This window comes from Heteronotia binoei, chromosome 6, assembly GCF_032191835.1.
Source record: "Heteronotia binoei isolate CCM8104 ecotype False Entrance Well chromosome 6, APGP_CSIRO_Hbin_v1, whole genome shotgun sequence".
NCBI classification, from domain to species: Eukaryota; Metazoa; Chordata; class Lepidosauria; order Squamata; family Gekkonidae; genus Heteronotia; species Heteronotia binoei.
The window spans coordinates 4,821,153-4,837,618 of NC_083228.1; the positions used below are offsets into that span (position 1 = coordinate 4,821,153).

The 16,466-nt window shown below is 49.9% G+C and overlaps 1 protein-coding gene across 1 annotated transcript in view; it reads left to right on the forward strand.

Moving 5' to 3' along the window:
- Positions 1-70: 70 nt before the first annotated feature.
- The window catches only part of ZCCHC24 (zinc finger CCHC-type containing 24), a 199,158-nt gene continuing 182,762 nt past the window's right edge, over positions 71-16,466 (forward strand). The window contains exon 1 of the mRNA XM_060240781.1: positions 71-579. Coding sequence (XP_060096764.1) covers positions 319-579 — 261 coding nt within the window. The 5' untranslated portion in view covers positions 71-318. The remainder of the gene's footprint in view (positions 580-16,466) is intronic.

A 16,466-nucleotide genomic window follows, 5' to 3' on the forward strand; every position in this document is an offset into this window, starting at 1 on the left:
GATCGGGCGGCCCGGAGGCGCGGGAGCGCGCGCGCGGGGACGAGCCCGTGCAAGTTTCCTCCGAACTTTTGCTGCGGGCGGCCAGGAGAGCCGGGCCCGCCGCCGCTGCTGCTGCTATGCTGGGGGTGGACGGGGGGCCGGAGCTGGGAGGGCCTTAGGGCGTTGGAAGGGGCTGGCAAGATCCGGGAGGCGCCCCCCCGGGCAGAGAGCGAGCTGCGGGGCAGGAGCTCCGCGCAAAGGAAAGTCCGGGGAAAGTTCCCGCGAGGAGGGAGGGGGCGACCCCGGCCCGCGAGTCCCTTCCTGGGGTGCGGGGCCAGGATGAGCCTGCTGTCAGCCATCGACACCAGCGCCGCCTCGGTCTACCAGCCCGCCCAGCTCCTCAACTGGGTCTATCTGTCTTTGCAAGACACCCACCAGCAGCAGCAGCAGCAGGCCAGCGCCTTCGATGCCTTCCGCCCGGAGCCGGCCTCCTCCCAGCACCCCGAGCTCAGCTACCCCAGCAAGAACACGCCCGAGCTCGGCTCCTCGTCCCTCAACTCCAGCTATCTCAACAGCTTCTTCCAGCTCCAAAGGAACGAGGTGAGGGCGGCCGGCCCCCCCCCCCCCGCGAATGCCTGGGCTTTGCAATGGACAGCCCCCCCCCACGCCTGGGCTTTGCAATTGGCAGCCCCCCCCCCGCACTCGAATGCCTGGGCTTTGCAATGGACAGCCCCCCCCCCAATGCCTGGGCTTTGCAGTTGGCAGCCCCCCCACCGCACTCGAATGCCTGGGCTTTACAGTGGACAGCCCCCCCCCCCAATGCCTGGGCTTTGCAGTTGGCAGCCCCCCCCCCCGCACTCGAATGCCTGGGCTTTGCAATGGACAGCCCCCCCCCCAATGCCTGGGCTTTGCAGTTGGCAGCCCCCCCACCGCACTCGAATGCCTGGGCTTTGCAATGGACAGCCCCCCCCCCCAATGCCTGGGCTTTGCAGTTGGCAGCCCCCCCCCCCGCACTCGAATGCCTGGGCTTTACAGTGGACAGCCCCCCCCCCAATGCCTGGGCTTTGCAGTTGGCAGCCCCCCCCCCCCGCACTCGAATGCCTGGGCTTTACAGTGGACAGCCCCCCCCCCCAATGCCTGGGCTTTGCAGTTGGCAGCCCCCCCCCGCACTCGAATGCCTGGGCTTTGCAGTGGACAGCCCCCCCCCCCAATGCCTGGGCTTTGCAATTGGCAGCCCCCCCCCCAATGCCTGGGCTTTGCAATTGGCAGCCCCCCCCCCGCACTCGAATGCCTGGGCTTTACAATGGACAGACCCCCCCCCCCCAATGCCTGGGCTTTGCAATTGGCAGCCCCCCCCCCCCCCGCACTCGAATGCCTGGGCTTTGCAATGGATAGACCCCCCCCCCCAATGCCTGGGCTTTGCAATTGGCAGGCCCCCCCTGCACTCGAATGCCTGGGCTTTGCAATGGAGAGCCCCCCCGCACCCCGCAATGCGACCCCCGCCTCCGCTGGGGACAGCTTCAGAGCCGCGGCGTCGAGGGGGGAGGCTTGGCCGGGGAAAATGCCGTCGGGGGGCTGGCTGGTCCGTGGGCGGCCGCGGGGGATGCGCGGCCTGAGCGGCGGTGGCCTGCGAGGAGAGGCCGGGGGAGGGAGAGAGCGAGCGAGCGAAGAAAAGTTTGCCCAAAGTTCACTCCCTCGGCCGTTCCCTAACGAGCCGCCATGATGCTTTGGGGGGTGGCTTCTTCCCCCCGCCTTCCCAAGACGCCCTTTCCAGAGCCCGCGGGCTGCCTGGCCGGCTGGCTTCCCCCTTTCAAGCTGGCCCGCTGCTCTGCCGCGAGGAAGCCCGAGAGCGGAGGCAGCCCATGTGGGCGCGGGCAGCTCTCGGCCTCCCTTCGGTGTCGCCCGGCGGGCGGCAGAGGCACTGGGGGAGGGCCAGCCTGCAGGCCGAATGACAGCTCCTCTCCGGGGGAAGGGAGCACTGACTTGCCCTGGAGAAAATGGCCGCTTGGGAGGGGGGACTCCGGGGCCTCGCCCCCCCCCCCAGGTCCTGGTCCTCCCCAGGCTCCGCCCCCAGATCCCCGGGAGTTTCCCAACTCGGAGCTGACAGCAGCCGTCCACAGCTTTCATCCCTAGCGCCACAAAGTTGCCTCTGCCATTCCTCACTGGGCGCCTTTCAGGGCATCAGACAGAGCTGCGTGGATGGCAGTGGACTGAGCAGGGGGGAAGCCTGTGCAGGAAGGTAGTGTTTGGAGAGGGGGGGGGGTGTCAGACTTTATTAACCTTATTTCATTTATGCCCAGCCCCCGTTCTCTCCAGTGGGGATCCAAGGTGGCTTCCATGATTCCCTACTCCATTTTTCCTCTCGACAGCCTCGTGAGGGAAGTGACGTTGAAATTGTGCCTGTGATTGTCCCCTCGCAAGCTTCCCTGGCACGAGTGGGAATTTGAACCTGGTTCTCCAGGATAGTAGTCGGAGGCATTAAGGGCCTACACCATGTGAAGGACATGGAGAAGTTTTCCTCTGGAGAGGAGCCGCTCTGTCCAGCACAGGATTTGGGGGAGCAGGCCCATAGCCACGGAGGGGGGGGTGGGCAAAGGGCCACGGCCTCTCTATTAACCCCCCTTCCCCCTGTAGGGCCCCTCTGCTGCTGCTCAGTGGAGTGGCGTTTGCACAACCAGTGCAAATGGGGCAATCTGGCCCCACTGGCCTTTCCCACAGTGCAGGAAAGCCCAGTGGGGGTGGAGTGTGCACAGCCCCCCCACCAAATTTCTTACCTCGGGGGCCCCTCCCCCCAAATTTTTCTGGGTACGGGCCTGTGGGGGGAGGGTCCTGGACCCTGGAGTCCAGGGTCTAACTCTATGATTCTGTGGAGGTGGGGGCTTCACTGACGTTAAAGAAAACGAGAATCAGCGTCGGTGGATGAGGATCTGGGAGAACCAGATTTGAATCTCTACTCTGGTAGTGGAAGCTGGCTGGTCAGACTAATTCTTCAAGACCAGCCTACCTTATGGGGTTCATGTGAGGATAAAATGGAGGAAAGGAGATTGAGGTAAGCCACTTTGGGGCCTGTTGGTAAGAAAATGAATAAATAAACCTAGTGATATCTTAAAAATGAACAACGCTTATTTCATAGTCAGCCTTTGAGCAGTTTGATGGTTGGCTGCGACCCAGGAAGATTCATTTTGAAAGAAATCTTCATCCTGAAGGGGATACTGGTTTTTTGACTTATTCTGCAAAGGTGGACCTACACGGGCTGCTTCTTCACTATCAGTTTTTCTGTTGACATTCTGGTAAACGATTACTAGATTGATGAGAGCCGTCCTGTACGGAGTGACTGCGGTCTAAGCCCAGAAAAGACAGGGAGTCACTTTGTTTGGGATTGGTCTGACTTCAGGGAGATAAATGCTGACATGAAGTGGCCCAGCAGCATTGAGATGGAGTGGGAAACAGATGAGAGAATATTTGGTTGTTTCCAACCTGCTGTCACAACACAAGCCAAGTTAAACTGGCTATCCAAGATAATTCCCAGTTACTATGCTGTAGCTAAAATCTGCAAGATCCACTGTTGAAGAAAACAATGGGTATGTTTCCTAGTGTGTGTGTGTGTGGGAATGGACATCCTCCATCTCTTCTGACTGAGAGATGATTGTTACAAAAAAAATGTATTGGGACTAAGAGAAATTGATGACTTGATTAATTGTACTGATGGAGATAGTTATCAGCTGTATATAGAAATGTCAGGTGCTCTTCAGATCCAATTTTATGGTTCAGTATATCCCAGAGATAGGGTTGCCAATCTCCAGGTGGGCCCTGGAGGCTTCCTGGAATTGCAGCCGGTCTCCAGCTGACAGACATCAGTTCCCCTGGGGAAAATGGCTGCTTTGGGGGGGGGGGTGGCATCATACCCTGCTTGAGATCCTTCCCCTCCTCAAACCCTGCCCTCCCCAGCTTCCATCCCCCAAATCTTCAGGAATTTCCCAACATGGAGTTAGCAATCCTGCCCTTGTCATCTTAAAGTCTTACTCTAGAGGGTTTGCTAGAAATCGTTGTTGTTGTTCAGTTGCACAGCTGAGTCCGGCTCTCTGCAACTCCATGGACCAACTCACGCCAGGCCCTCCTGTCTTCCACCATCCTTTGAAATCCACTCAAATTCATGTTGGTTATATCAGTAACACTGTCCAGCCATTGCATCTTTTGCCTTCTGTCCTTCCCAGCATCAGGGTCTTCTCCAGTGAGTGCTCCCTTCTCATTTGGTGGCCAAAGTATTTGAGCTTCAGCTTTAGCATCTGACCTTCCAGGGAACAGGAACAGTCTAGGTTGATTTCCCTTAGGACTGACTGATTTGATCTTCTTGCAATCCAAGGGAGTCTCAGGATTCTTCTCCAGCACCACAATTCGAAAGCATCTATTCTTTTGCCCTTGGCCTTTCAGGTGGTAAATGGGGTATGGTTTTCACTGGCAAATATGTATCAATCAATGGGCTAGTGTTAAAAAGAGCCTGTCCTAAGAATCATCCCCCCCCCCCCCGCTCACCCCTGCTAATCAAGCTGAGCAGTTCTGCAAAAGTTGTTCTCTCTAAATTTTAGAAGAAGAAGAAGATATTGGATTTATATCCCGCCCTCCACTTCGAAGAGTCTCAGAGCGGCTCACAATCTCCTTTACCTTCCTCCCCCACAACAGACACCCTGTGAGGTGGGTGGGGCTGAGAGGGCTCTCACATCAGCTGCCCTTTCAAGGACAACTCCTGTGATAGCTATGGCTAACCCAAGGCCATTCCAGCAGGTGCAAGTGGAGGAGTGGGGAATCAAACCCGGTTCTCCCAGATAAGAGTCCGCACACTTAACCACGACACCAAACTTGCCAAAGGTCTAGGGTAGGCTCGTGTCTGAGTAGGCTGGCTAGTAAAAAAGAAAAAAAAGAAAGTGGGCTAGCAAGTTGACCAGACCTTGGCATTGTTGGTATGATGTTTTGGTCCAGTTTGCAGAGATGAAAGTACTCCCATTTCCAAAGCAGATGTTGCACTCACTCAAAATACTGCCATGGGGAGAGTCCAGAAGATGAGCCTGTTTTAATCTTGCCAATCTGATATCTCTGTAGGTTGGAAATGACAGCAGCAGCAACATTATTTCTTGCTTAAAGAATGGCCAGTTGGAAGCACGGGGACTGCCTGTGCCAAGAATGGGTTAAGCCCTTGTATGTTTGATTGATCCCAATTTGAATATCATTGTTCCCTCTTCTGGAGTCATGTATCTCAAAAGCTGTTTATGAAACTGGAGATTCTTGTTGAATCCTTCAGTGAAGTTGATAATGGGTTACTTTTTAGAGGCAATTTCCATACAAAGATTGGTAGTGTTCTTTTTACTCTGCAGTGTGAATAAGGGCTGAATGCATTCTCAGGAAAGCGTTTGACAATCTCTCAAAGGTTCCCTTTCCTGCCGCCTTTTCAGCACCATTTTTTTTGGCTTCCCCCAGGGTATGATTTGTGCCTTGGTCTGTCTGTTCCTCATCCTTCCTGGCCCTGGCAGCCCAATCCTAATCAGTTATTTTGTAGGAAGCCTGTCTCCTTTCAAGGGGACTGATTCTCAGATAAGAGTGCCTAAGGATTGCAACTAAACTTGCCTCTTAGTGTGAGTCATTCTTACGCTCAGCTCTTCTGCATATTTAAGTTGACAGAGAAGTTTCATTAGCATGGGGAGGCACTATAACTCTTCTGCAGGTCTGAAGTGCTTGAAGTACACTTGGACACCTGGCTCAACTCTGAAGGAAACCAGTGGTATCTCCAACTAGCGATGTGGTGCTCACAGCACAACCTGACAAAGGCACATTGAATCCATGAAGCTGCCTTCTACTAAGTCATTCCATTGGTCTGTCATGCTCCCCCTGTGATGTACTCTGAGTGTCACTGGCTTGCCATGATATCACGTGGAGAGATATGTGATCTTGTCTTCAGCCTGATCATTTTCCCCCAAAACTAAATCCCAAGGGGTTCTCCATGATGTTCTACTACAGAGCCGCACCTCCTCCAAAGCTGAAACTTCCAGATTTGTAGTCTGGTCTCTTAGCTGCTCAATCAAAGTTATCGCTATCACCAAAGGCTGTTGCAAGAGGGGTTAAAATGGTTGATAACAATCAGTGGTTCCACATGCAATAAGATGCAGAAAGCATGCACAGAAAACACGAGTCATACCAGTGGAGGGAATTGTATTCAGAGAAAAAAGAGCACTTTTGCAGCCTCTACTTTCAGATTTTCTTTGCAAATAATGCCGCATGATCAGAAATATTTTATCAGCCAGCAGGTAAATGATTATATTCTGTGGTGACCAACCAATACACTGAGAGCGATGAGAAGGCAAAAAAAAAAAGTTCTCTTCTTGGGGTATCATATAGTGCAGGGGTCCCCAACCCCCCTGGGCCATGGACCAGTACCGGTCTGTGGCCTGTTAGCAACCGGGCCGCGGAGTGAGGCAGAGACCTTTGCATACTCATTTAAAGAACCCCATGTGGGGGCAGGGATGATGTGTGGACTTGGGGGCAGCCTGAAGCAGCAACCCCCCCCCCCCCGGCCCATGGAAAAATTGTCTTCCACCAAACCGGACCCTGTTGCCAAAAAGGTTGGGGGCCACTGATATAGTGCACTGTATAACGGACAATAAAGTAAAGTTTCATTACAACTAGTTTGACATATACACAGTCAGTATTTAATAGGGATACATTGATACCTGTCCTTCAGATACACTGTAGGCATCTGCTGGAATCTCAGTTCTTTAAATACTTTCCTCATACTTGGAAAAAGAGAGGTCTTTTAACTGGCAGTATAATGATCTCTTTAAGTATCTTCATATCCATAAGGAGACAGGTTATTGTTTACAATTTCTTCTTCCAGGTTTACATGAGTCATCTGTGGGCCAGCTGCAGCCATTTCTTGTGGAGCTATGTCTAGTAATCACCATTATCCTCCTGGCTGGTCAGAATGGTTTGTCCTGTTCCAAAACTGATCCAGATTTTTTTTTTTTTGCATGTCTGCTTGCAGCCAGGTTTTCAATCTGTAGGGCACAATTCGAGGGTGGCCCTGTTGATAGGTGTGAGGAGTCTGCCGTGGGAGAGGTGGTGTTATGGTGGATCAAGTTGTGACTTCATAGCTGTCCTTGAGTGTCGTAAACCTGGCCCAAGCAATTCAGGCTGTGACTTCATGGAGAGGGGAGGCAGGGATGTTCTGATCCAAAGACTGGCTCAGTTTGTTGAATGTAGCTCATGGGAAACAGCTTGTTTTCTCTAGAAGCGAAGAAATCTTCAGATCCTAAAGCGAGGTGTATTTCATAGCATCTGTCGTCTAGCCTTGTGTATCAATGAAATTACAGAAATAGTTGTAATATGGGAAAGACAGAACCATAAAAACTGTTGGGCACTGTATCGACATCACTGAGGAGAAAGGCACTTTTGCTCTTTGGGAGCCTGTCCCCTAAAGAATGGGCTATAATCTCTATGTGAATTTCAGCCCTCCTCCATTTTGGCCTTCCTTGTCTCAGTGTGGTCAATATGAACGCCTGAAGCTGCTTTATGCTGTTGGCATTGTCTTCTCTGGATGGCAGCAGATCTCCAAGGTATCAGACTGAGGTCTTTCATGTCACCTACTCTTTGATTTTTTTAACTGGAGATAGTGGTGATTGAACCTGAGACCTCCAGCATGCCAAGCAAACTCTGGCTGCCCTTGCAGAGTCAAATACTCTGGACCTTACAACTCTGTGTCCTCCAGGCCCGCAATTCCAACCATTTTCCACCACTGTTTCCATCCTGCCAGCCGTTTATGGCCATTCCTGTCTCTAGGGCCTATTTCCATGTGGAATTCACTGCTGCAGGAAGGTGGCTACAAGCATAGACAGCTTCAAGAGGGGATTGAATAAACATAGGGAACAGAGGTCCATCGGTGGCTATTAGCCACAAGATATAGATTAGGGGTGGCCAAACTTGCTTAACGTAAGAGCCACATAGAATAAATGTCAGATGTTTGAGAGCCACAAGACATGAACAAACGTTACACACACATCTTTGTTAAAACTCTTAATACTTTCTTTGCTCAGAAAGATAAAATACTTATGTATGCACTTTACTACATGATCATGGTAGGAGTCTTTTTTTTTTAACATAAGCTGGGAACAACAGTCCCCATAAAATCAGTATAGGGAAAAGTCAGGGAATTATTTTTTTGGCACCAATGGGAGAAGGAAACATGCATGTACCATATAGAACTCTGACCACCATTTGCATCATTATGCACCTCTCTTTGTCTTGACATCAAGGTTAGTAAATACAGAGCTTTGAAACTAAGAGGGAACTCTGCATTGCCCTCTTTAATTCGACTCCCTCAGCTGTTGCACCCTTTCCCCGCTCTTAGTTTCTAGGCGACACCTGTGGTGGAGAAGAAGAACTTGCTAGCCTGCCAATTTCCCCCTCTTACCCCACTTCACACATGGTGGAAATAGTCACCATCTATGGGTCAGTGCTCAGAGGCTGACTGAGGGCCAGATGCTAAGCAAACTTACTTGAGAATAAGCCTGCATTAAGTTCCTCCTTGACCTCTGGGAGCCGCACAATATATGTGAAAGAGCCACATGTGGCTCCTGAGCTGCAGTTTGGCCACCCCAGTATAGATGGAACACTTTGTCTGCGGTAGTGATGCTCTGTATTCTTGGTGCTTGGGGGGGGGGGGGGCAACAGTGTGAGGGCTTCTGGAGTTCTGACCCTGCTGGTAGACCTGATGGCACCTGCATCATGGCCACTGTGTGGCAGAGAGTGTTGAACTGGACAGGCCATTGGCCTGATCCAATATGGCTTCTCTTATGCTCTGATGTTCCCTGAGGTATTGCTTTCTCCAGCCCCATATCTCAAACCATCCTTTGTTTCTTCAGCTCCCACCTTCTCTGCCAACTTCCTGCTTTAGATTCCTCGTTTCCTGGGGATGTTTTGCTCAAGAAGGGCACATTTGGCTGTGAAATCTGAGACCCCTCTCTGACTGATTCTCTCTTGCCACTGCCCCCCCCCCCCACAGGGCATATAGCAACTTGAAGGGAGGAGCTTTGGATCTGGAAAATGGGGTTAATCTGTCTGTACCACAGCCCTAGACTGAGTCAGCTGCCCTCGTGGCAATTGTAATTTAGAAAGGAAGTCTACTACAAAGGGAGTCTACATCTTTCCCTCCTTTGTATGTGGACTTTCAGCTTGTTTGATTGCTTGGGGAAATGATCCTTAATATCCTTAGGTTGTTTAGGTCCCTGATCTGAATAGCTCAGGCTAGCCTGATCTTGGCAGATCTCAGAAACTAAGCAAGGGTCGGCCCTGGCCTGTATACGCATGGGATACCACTATGAAAGTCTAGGGTTGCTAAGCAGTTGCATCAATGACAAACCACCTCTGCTTGTATCTTGCCTTGGAAACCCTGCAGGTTTGCTGTGTCAGCTGAGACTTGATAACATTTTTAAAAAGTTTGCTCAGGTGATTCGCAGGGTAATCTTAGAAGAGTTATCCTATTCTAAACCCACTGACCTCAGTGGATTTAGAATACTATTTAGGATTGCCCAGGAAGAAGTTTTACTTATGCGTGGCTTTTTAGCTTACCGTGCCTCCCTTGACAATATCTCACTGGCCTGTAGAAAATGATGTTCTTTTTTCTCTTCATCAAGATTTTTAACTGCATCCTGTTCTACGGTAAGGGGGAGGAGAAGGAAGGCTTAATGATCGGTATTTGTGGACTGAAGAAGGGTGGGGTTAAGAACTTTCCCAACATTTTCACTCTGCTTTTAATGGTACAACTCTGTGGCTCACAGCTGTCACTTTCAAAGTAGCTGTACGTGTTATATTTGGGGCTCTGGATGTACACTGGCAGATGCTGAGACTCATTTGTAACTGCAAACATGCTCTGTGCTCTCATAAGTTTGCTTTGGTGTACAAAGCTGGGCTTGTGGCCGTATTCACACACACCCAGCTATACGCTACCTGTGTACACACGTTCGTTTGTGATTAAGCTTCACTGCTGCATTAAAAAGTTCATCTCTGGATGCTTGAAGGGATGCAATATCTGCTGCTGAGTTTGTGGAGAGGGTTCTTTTTTAAACGTCCGGGGAGTCAAGTGCTATGATTTTAAGATGATTGTGACTTCAGCAACAAAAAAATATAATACTACGTTTTTTCTCCCTGTCCCAAAATCATTTCCCCATTCAATCAAGGGCATCCAATGACATTGTTGAGCAGAAGGATAGAAAGAAATACTATTTTATACCATGAGTGATTAAAAGGTGGAATTCACTGCTGGAGAGGTGTAGTGATAGGCGGCTTTCAAAGATTCACGAATAATAATAATAATATAATAATAAATTTATTTTTGTATCCCGCCCTCCCCCGCCAAAGGCAGGCTCAGGGCGGCTAACACGACACGGTATATACCATGATAATAAATACAATATTACAACAAACAATTGAGCGATTAAAACAAATAAAATTACATTCATAAGTTAAGTTAAAATTAAATAAACAGTTAAACCATTGTAAATTATACATTTCAGTGCTACAGTTCAACTAAGAAGGCTAGATGTCATTTCCCGGGTTTCATCTTAATGCAAGCTGAAAGAGGGCAGTTTTACAGGCCCTGCGAAACTGGTTTAGGTCTCGCAGGGCTCGCACCTCTTCTGGTAGTTGATTCCACTATTGGGGAGCCATAGTTGAGAAGGCTTGCTCCCTTGTTGATTTCAATCTAACCTCTCTTGGTCCAGGGACTTTTAAAAGGTTTTGAGAGCTAGATCTCAGTGCTCTCTGAGGGACATATGGGGAGAGGCGGTCCCTGAGGTAGGCAGGTCCTCGACCATATAGGGCTTTAAAGGTAATAACCAGCACCTTATAGCGAACTCGGTACACAATCGGCAGCCAGTGCAGGTCCCGCAGCCTAGGCTGCACATGTTCCCACCGAGGCAGTCCCACTAACAGCCTGGCCGCTGCATTCTGCACTAGCTGCAGTTTCTGCGTTCGGTATAAGGGCAGCCCCATGTAGAGGGCATTACAGTAGTCTAGCCTCAAGGTGACCGTTGCATGGATCACAGTTGCCAGGTCTCTACGTTCCAGGAAGGGGGCCAACTGCCTCGCCCTCCTAAGATGGAAGAAGGCGGATTTAGCAGTGGCAGCTATCTGGGCCTCCATTGTCAAGGAAGGCTCCAGTAGCACTCCCAAACTCTTGACCCTGCGCACTGGAATCAGTGACGCACCGTCAAAGGTTGGTAGGGAGATCTCCCCTCCCGGCCCGCCGCGACCTACGCAAAGGGCCTCAGTCTTCGCTGGATTCAGCTTCAGCCCACTCAGCCTGAGCCAGTCCGCTCAGGATATATCTATGAGTGGCTCTATGACGAAGGATATATCTATGAGTGGCTCCAAGCCAAGGGAGCCTCCATGTTCAGAGGCAGTAAACTTCTGAATTGAAGTGTCAGGAGGCAACATCTGGGGAAGGCCTCAGCCTCTATGCCCTTTATTGAACCTCAAAGGAACTAGTTGGCCACTGTGTGAGACAGGATGCTGCACTAGGCGGACCTCTGGTCAGATCCTGCAGGGCTGCTGTTATGTTCTTTTCCATACTTACTTGAGAGTAACCCCCATTTAGCATGGTAGGATTCGCTTTTGAGGAAACGTGTAGGACTGGCTTGCAAAAGCATGCAGTAGAAAGTCCCTGGCTTTCACCTACTGTGAATTTGCTAGGTCAGCAGTATTTCAACCCAGGGGGTCAGAGCCCTCAGATGGGTTGTGGACTTTCTTCAGCCAGGTTACAAGCCCTTCTAAAGTTTGTGTTTCTTTTATCATCTTGTTGAGGGACCAGCTGCAGGGAGCACCAGGTGGTATGTCTCCTATTCTCTGCAAACAGCAGGACAGTAAGGTGAGGTCAGTCAGCGGTGGAGCAGATTCTTCCATAGCTCTGACCTTATTTCATCGCTTCATGACAAAGTGGCTGCAGAAGTTCCCAGGTTCAGTCCTCAACATCTCCAGTGAAAAGGACTGGGTAGCAGCTGATATGAAAGACCTCTACGTGAGACACTAGAGAGCTGTTGCCAGTCTCAGTAGATCAGGGGTGTCAAACTCATTTGCTACGAAGGCCGGATCTGACATAAATGAGACTTTGTTGGGACAGACCATGTGTATCATAAAATGTAATGCCAGGTAGTTGGAGGCATGTATTTAATTCGATTTTTAGCCCTCCCTTCCCGTAAAGCAGGCTCAGGGTGGGTTACATCATAAACTTTATAAAGATCACAGACAAACACAGTTAAAGATTTGGTATTTCTCCTGTGTGATTGAGGGAACTGAGCAAAGATTTCCCTCCCTCCCCAGGGATGAGGACGTGGTGGAGCCACAGCCAGTAGAAAGAAAAGAAGCTTGACTCGGTAGTTGTGCTGTGCGATTGAGAGAGCCTGGCAAAGCAAGTTCCCCCTCCTCCCCTTCCTCCCCAAGGGAGAAGCCTCAGCCAGTGGAGAAAACAGAGGCTTTGCTCTGTAGCTCCATTACAATCGAACAACCCTGGCCAAGCAAGCTGTGATGCAGAAGGAGGGAAGAGAAAAAGAAGGGCCTGATATGTCCTCTGGGACGTTTGACATCACTGGAGTTAGGGTTGCCAAGTCCAATTCAAGAAATATCTAGGGACTTTGGGGGTGGAGCCAGGAGACTTTGGGGGAGGGGCCAGGATATATTGGGGGGGGTGGAGCCAGGAGCAAGGGTGTGACAAGCATAATAGAACTCCAAAGGGAGTTCTAGCCATCACATTTAAAGGGACCGCACACCTTCCATAGGCACCTCCTTTTGGGGCTCATAGAATTGGACCCCCTGGTCCAATCTTTTCGAAACTTGGGAGGTGTTTTGGGAGGAGGCGCTGGATACTCTGCGGAAAATTTGGTGCCCTACCTCAAAAAACAGCCCCCCCAAAGCTCCAGATACCTGTGGATATAGATAAACAGACTATATTTGCATAAGTGCAGTGGAAAAAGTTTCCATGGAAAAAGTAGCATCAGAAAACCCGTTTTGGAAAATTTTCTGCCCTGATGTGATTGTAACTGTAGCTTCTCCACTTCCTGTCACTTGCACGCTGTTCAGAGGGTCCCATGCTCACATGGTCCCAGGCCTAGAAATGTTGTAGGCCACTATACTGAATGGCTACAGAAGAAGGCAGAAAACCATATAGCCACTCTGCTCTATGGAGAAAGGGCAGGATACTAATATAAAAACTAGATTGGGGTCCCCAACATTTTTGATCCTGTGGGAACCTTTGGAGTTCTGACATAGGGTGGGGGCTGTCACAGGGGGTGGTGCTGTGTACACACACAGGAAGCCCAAAGGCAGGAAAGAAGAGGGGAAAGTAAAATATGCTGGGAAAAAGGGATCAGAGAGAAGCTACCACTGAAACAATGTTATTTTAATCTCCACAGTATGAACATATGAAGCTGCCTTATACTGAATTAGACCCCCCCTGGGTCCCTCAAAGTCAGTATTGTCTTCTCAGACTGGCAGTGGCTCTCCAGGGTCTCAAGCTGAGGTTTTTCACACCTATTTGCCTGGACCCTTTTTTGGAGATGCCGGGGATTGAACCTGGGACCTTCTGCTTCCCAAGCAGATGCTCTACCACTGAGCCACAGCCCCATTCATGACTCTCCAGGGTCTCCAGCTGAGGTTTTTCACGCCTATTTGCCTGGACCCCTTTTAGTTGGAGATGTCGGGGATTGAACTTGGGACCTTCTGCTTACCAAGCAGATGCTCTACCACCGAGCCACCGTCCCTCCGCAATCAGATCTTTATCAGCTCTTCAGTGGCCAATCAAAAGCCCTGCTGGCTAAAAGTCCATTTGGCCCCACCCACTTTGCAAAATCTTTTGGTGGGCACCAAAACTGGCGTTGCCAGGCACCACGGTGTCCACAGCCATCATAGAATCAAGAGTTTGAAGGGACCTCCGGGGTCATTTAGTCCAACCCCCTGCACAATATAGGAAATTCCCAAGCACCCCCATACCCCCTGTGACCCACGTTCCATGCCCAGGAGATGACAAAAAACCTCCAAGTTCCCTGGCCAAACTGACTTGGGTCCCCTGAACTAGATGCACAAACAGCTCTCGGTTGCACTGTAGAGGTCACAGTTGTGGCTGGTATTAGAAGGTGGTTGTGTAGATCACTGAAATTGTGTGTTACAAATATGCATTGCGGTATGCATGCCAAGGGCTGTTATTACAATTGTCTACTTTTTTAGTTGAGAGAGTTCACAGCATGCACGAACCCTCTAAAGGATGGCGTTGGGGAAACTGAGAACATCTGTTTGGAGGGGGGATTGTGGATATGTTATTTTTATTCCCATTCCATAATGTGTTTTAAGATGACCTCAGCTGGGTGGGCCAGACTTGTAGCAAATGTGACGCTTGGGCAGCCCCTCTGACTCTGTGGGAATAGTTTTGGCTTCAGTAACACTTCACAAACATGTTGACAGTGGAACTAGACCCTGGATTTAATTATCTTTCCCATTAAACTTCATGCAAAAGACGTGTATGATGCAAAACTGGGCCTGGGAGTGGTGTCAGCCAAGTGCTCTGCTGGGTTCCCTTCCCCCTGCCAAGACAGGTGTGTCTGGGTCAAGGTGTTCCTTTGCCATTGACCCCAGCTATTTATACCTCTATGCCTCCCCCCATGTGGAATGCGGTGTCAACACCTGCCAGAATAAGGAAGGCTCTCGGGGCAAGCATCCCATTTATGCTGCCTAGTGATTTCATTGTACTGGTTGTGGGGGTGGTTCTTGGTGGCCATCGCAGAGAGTTGGCAGCTAAGGAATGTCCCAGACCCAGGCAGTGCGTTTGGATGAAGGGGGTGGGCAGCTGTCTCCGTTCTCACTTGTGGACTATTTTCAGTTTCAAAACATTGGCTTCAGACAACGATGAGTATTTGTACAGTGTTTTAGAGCGGGGGGCCCCAATGTGATGTCTGGGAGTGCCACACTGCCGCATTTCGGCCAAGTGTTTTAAGAATGTGGTGGGGCTTTTTGCCAGCAAGGCTTCAGATTGGCCACTGGAGATCTGATTGGGTATGCAGATTTTTTTTTTAAAAAAAAGGATCTTCACTGTGTGACTGAAGGTAAGCTGTTGCACTGTTTCCGCCTCTTTGTGGCAGCCATTTTGTTTTTGTGCCTGTCATGCCATGTTAGAATTCCAAAGGTGCCCACAGGCTCAGATAGGCTGGGGAACCCGGGTTTAGAGGCTCTGTAACCAGTGGGTTCCAAAAAGGTGTTCTTGGGAACCTTCAGGTGTTACCAAAATGAGAAGATTCTTGAAGGAGCCAAGGTTTCCAGATAGACAGCTTGTCCTGCCACCATAGATCTCCCACTGTGAGGTACAACCACAGAGTGAGGCTGCATGTATTTTAGGGGTGTGCATGTGGTAGTGATAGTGGGGAGATCCCACAAACCCACTCAGTCTCATGTTTGCAAGGACTGTGCAACTTAGAGTTTCCAACAACTCACAGGGATGGTTTAGCAGGCAAAGTGATCTAGAAGGGGTTCCCTGAACATTGGGTGTTTTCATACAAACATATGTATTGCTTGGTAAAGATTAGTTAGATTGAGTGATGTGTGAAATACGGGAAGTTTTGGAAAGGGAAGAAGGGCAAAATTCATGGGAAGTTAAGCACTTTTTCATTGCTTTGATTTCCATGAGAATGACTTTAGCCAAGGGCCCAAATTGTGGTGATGCTGTGAACACATTTGGAATTCTGAAAACAGGGAATGGCATACAGTAAAATGGCTGCCATGGTGGCTGGGGCTGACCATAAAATGCTGTGAGGTGGCAGGCCTTCTACCGTTTCAGAGTGGCTGTGTCTTGCAGATGCAAGCATTATGCTTACTGGGCTTTTCTGAAGCACTTCTCATGACATGGTGGAAAGAGAAACTGGCTATTTGCTTAGGGAGGAAAACATAGTTTGGATGGGTCCCAGGAAGTCTGTTAGTGACTTGGGGAATCACTGATCTAAGCATATGGTTAATATTCCCATCAGTGTGATATAGAAATGTTTAGCTTTGGCTGTATCGTGCCCACTGTATCTGTTATAACAAAACATGGCCTAGGTTTATCTGCAGGAGATGAATATTTCACCCCAAGGAGAAGTGTCTTATGATGGTTCTCTCCAGTGTGTATATCTGGATACCTTTTTCAGCCTGTGAACAACTTTGGAATTCTGAAAAAGGGTGGTGGGTGTAACTACCACAGGAGGTGGAGCCAATGACAAAAGTGGAGCCGCACAGACAGAGCAAGCCCAAGTGCAGGGGAGCAGAAGGATCATTTTAAAAATATACTAGAAAGAGTAACGAAAGAAAATAAAACCAAGGCTGTGGTGGCAGCTGAAACTGAAATCAGAAGCCCAGCTGGGGCAAGAACTGCACATGGCTCCACCCACTTTCTTCCTACCACTTGCTGGACTCCAGGAAGTGTGTCAGCG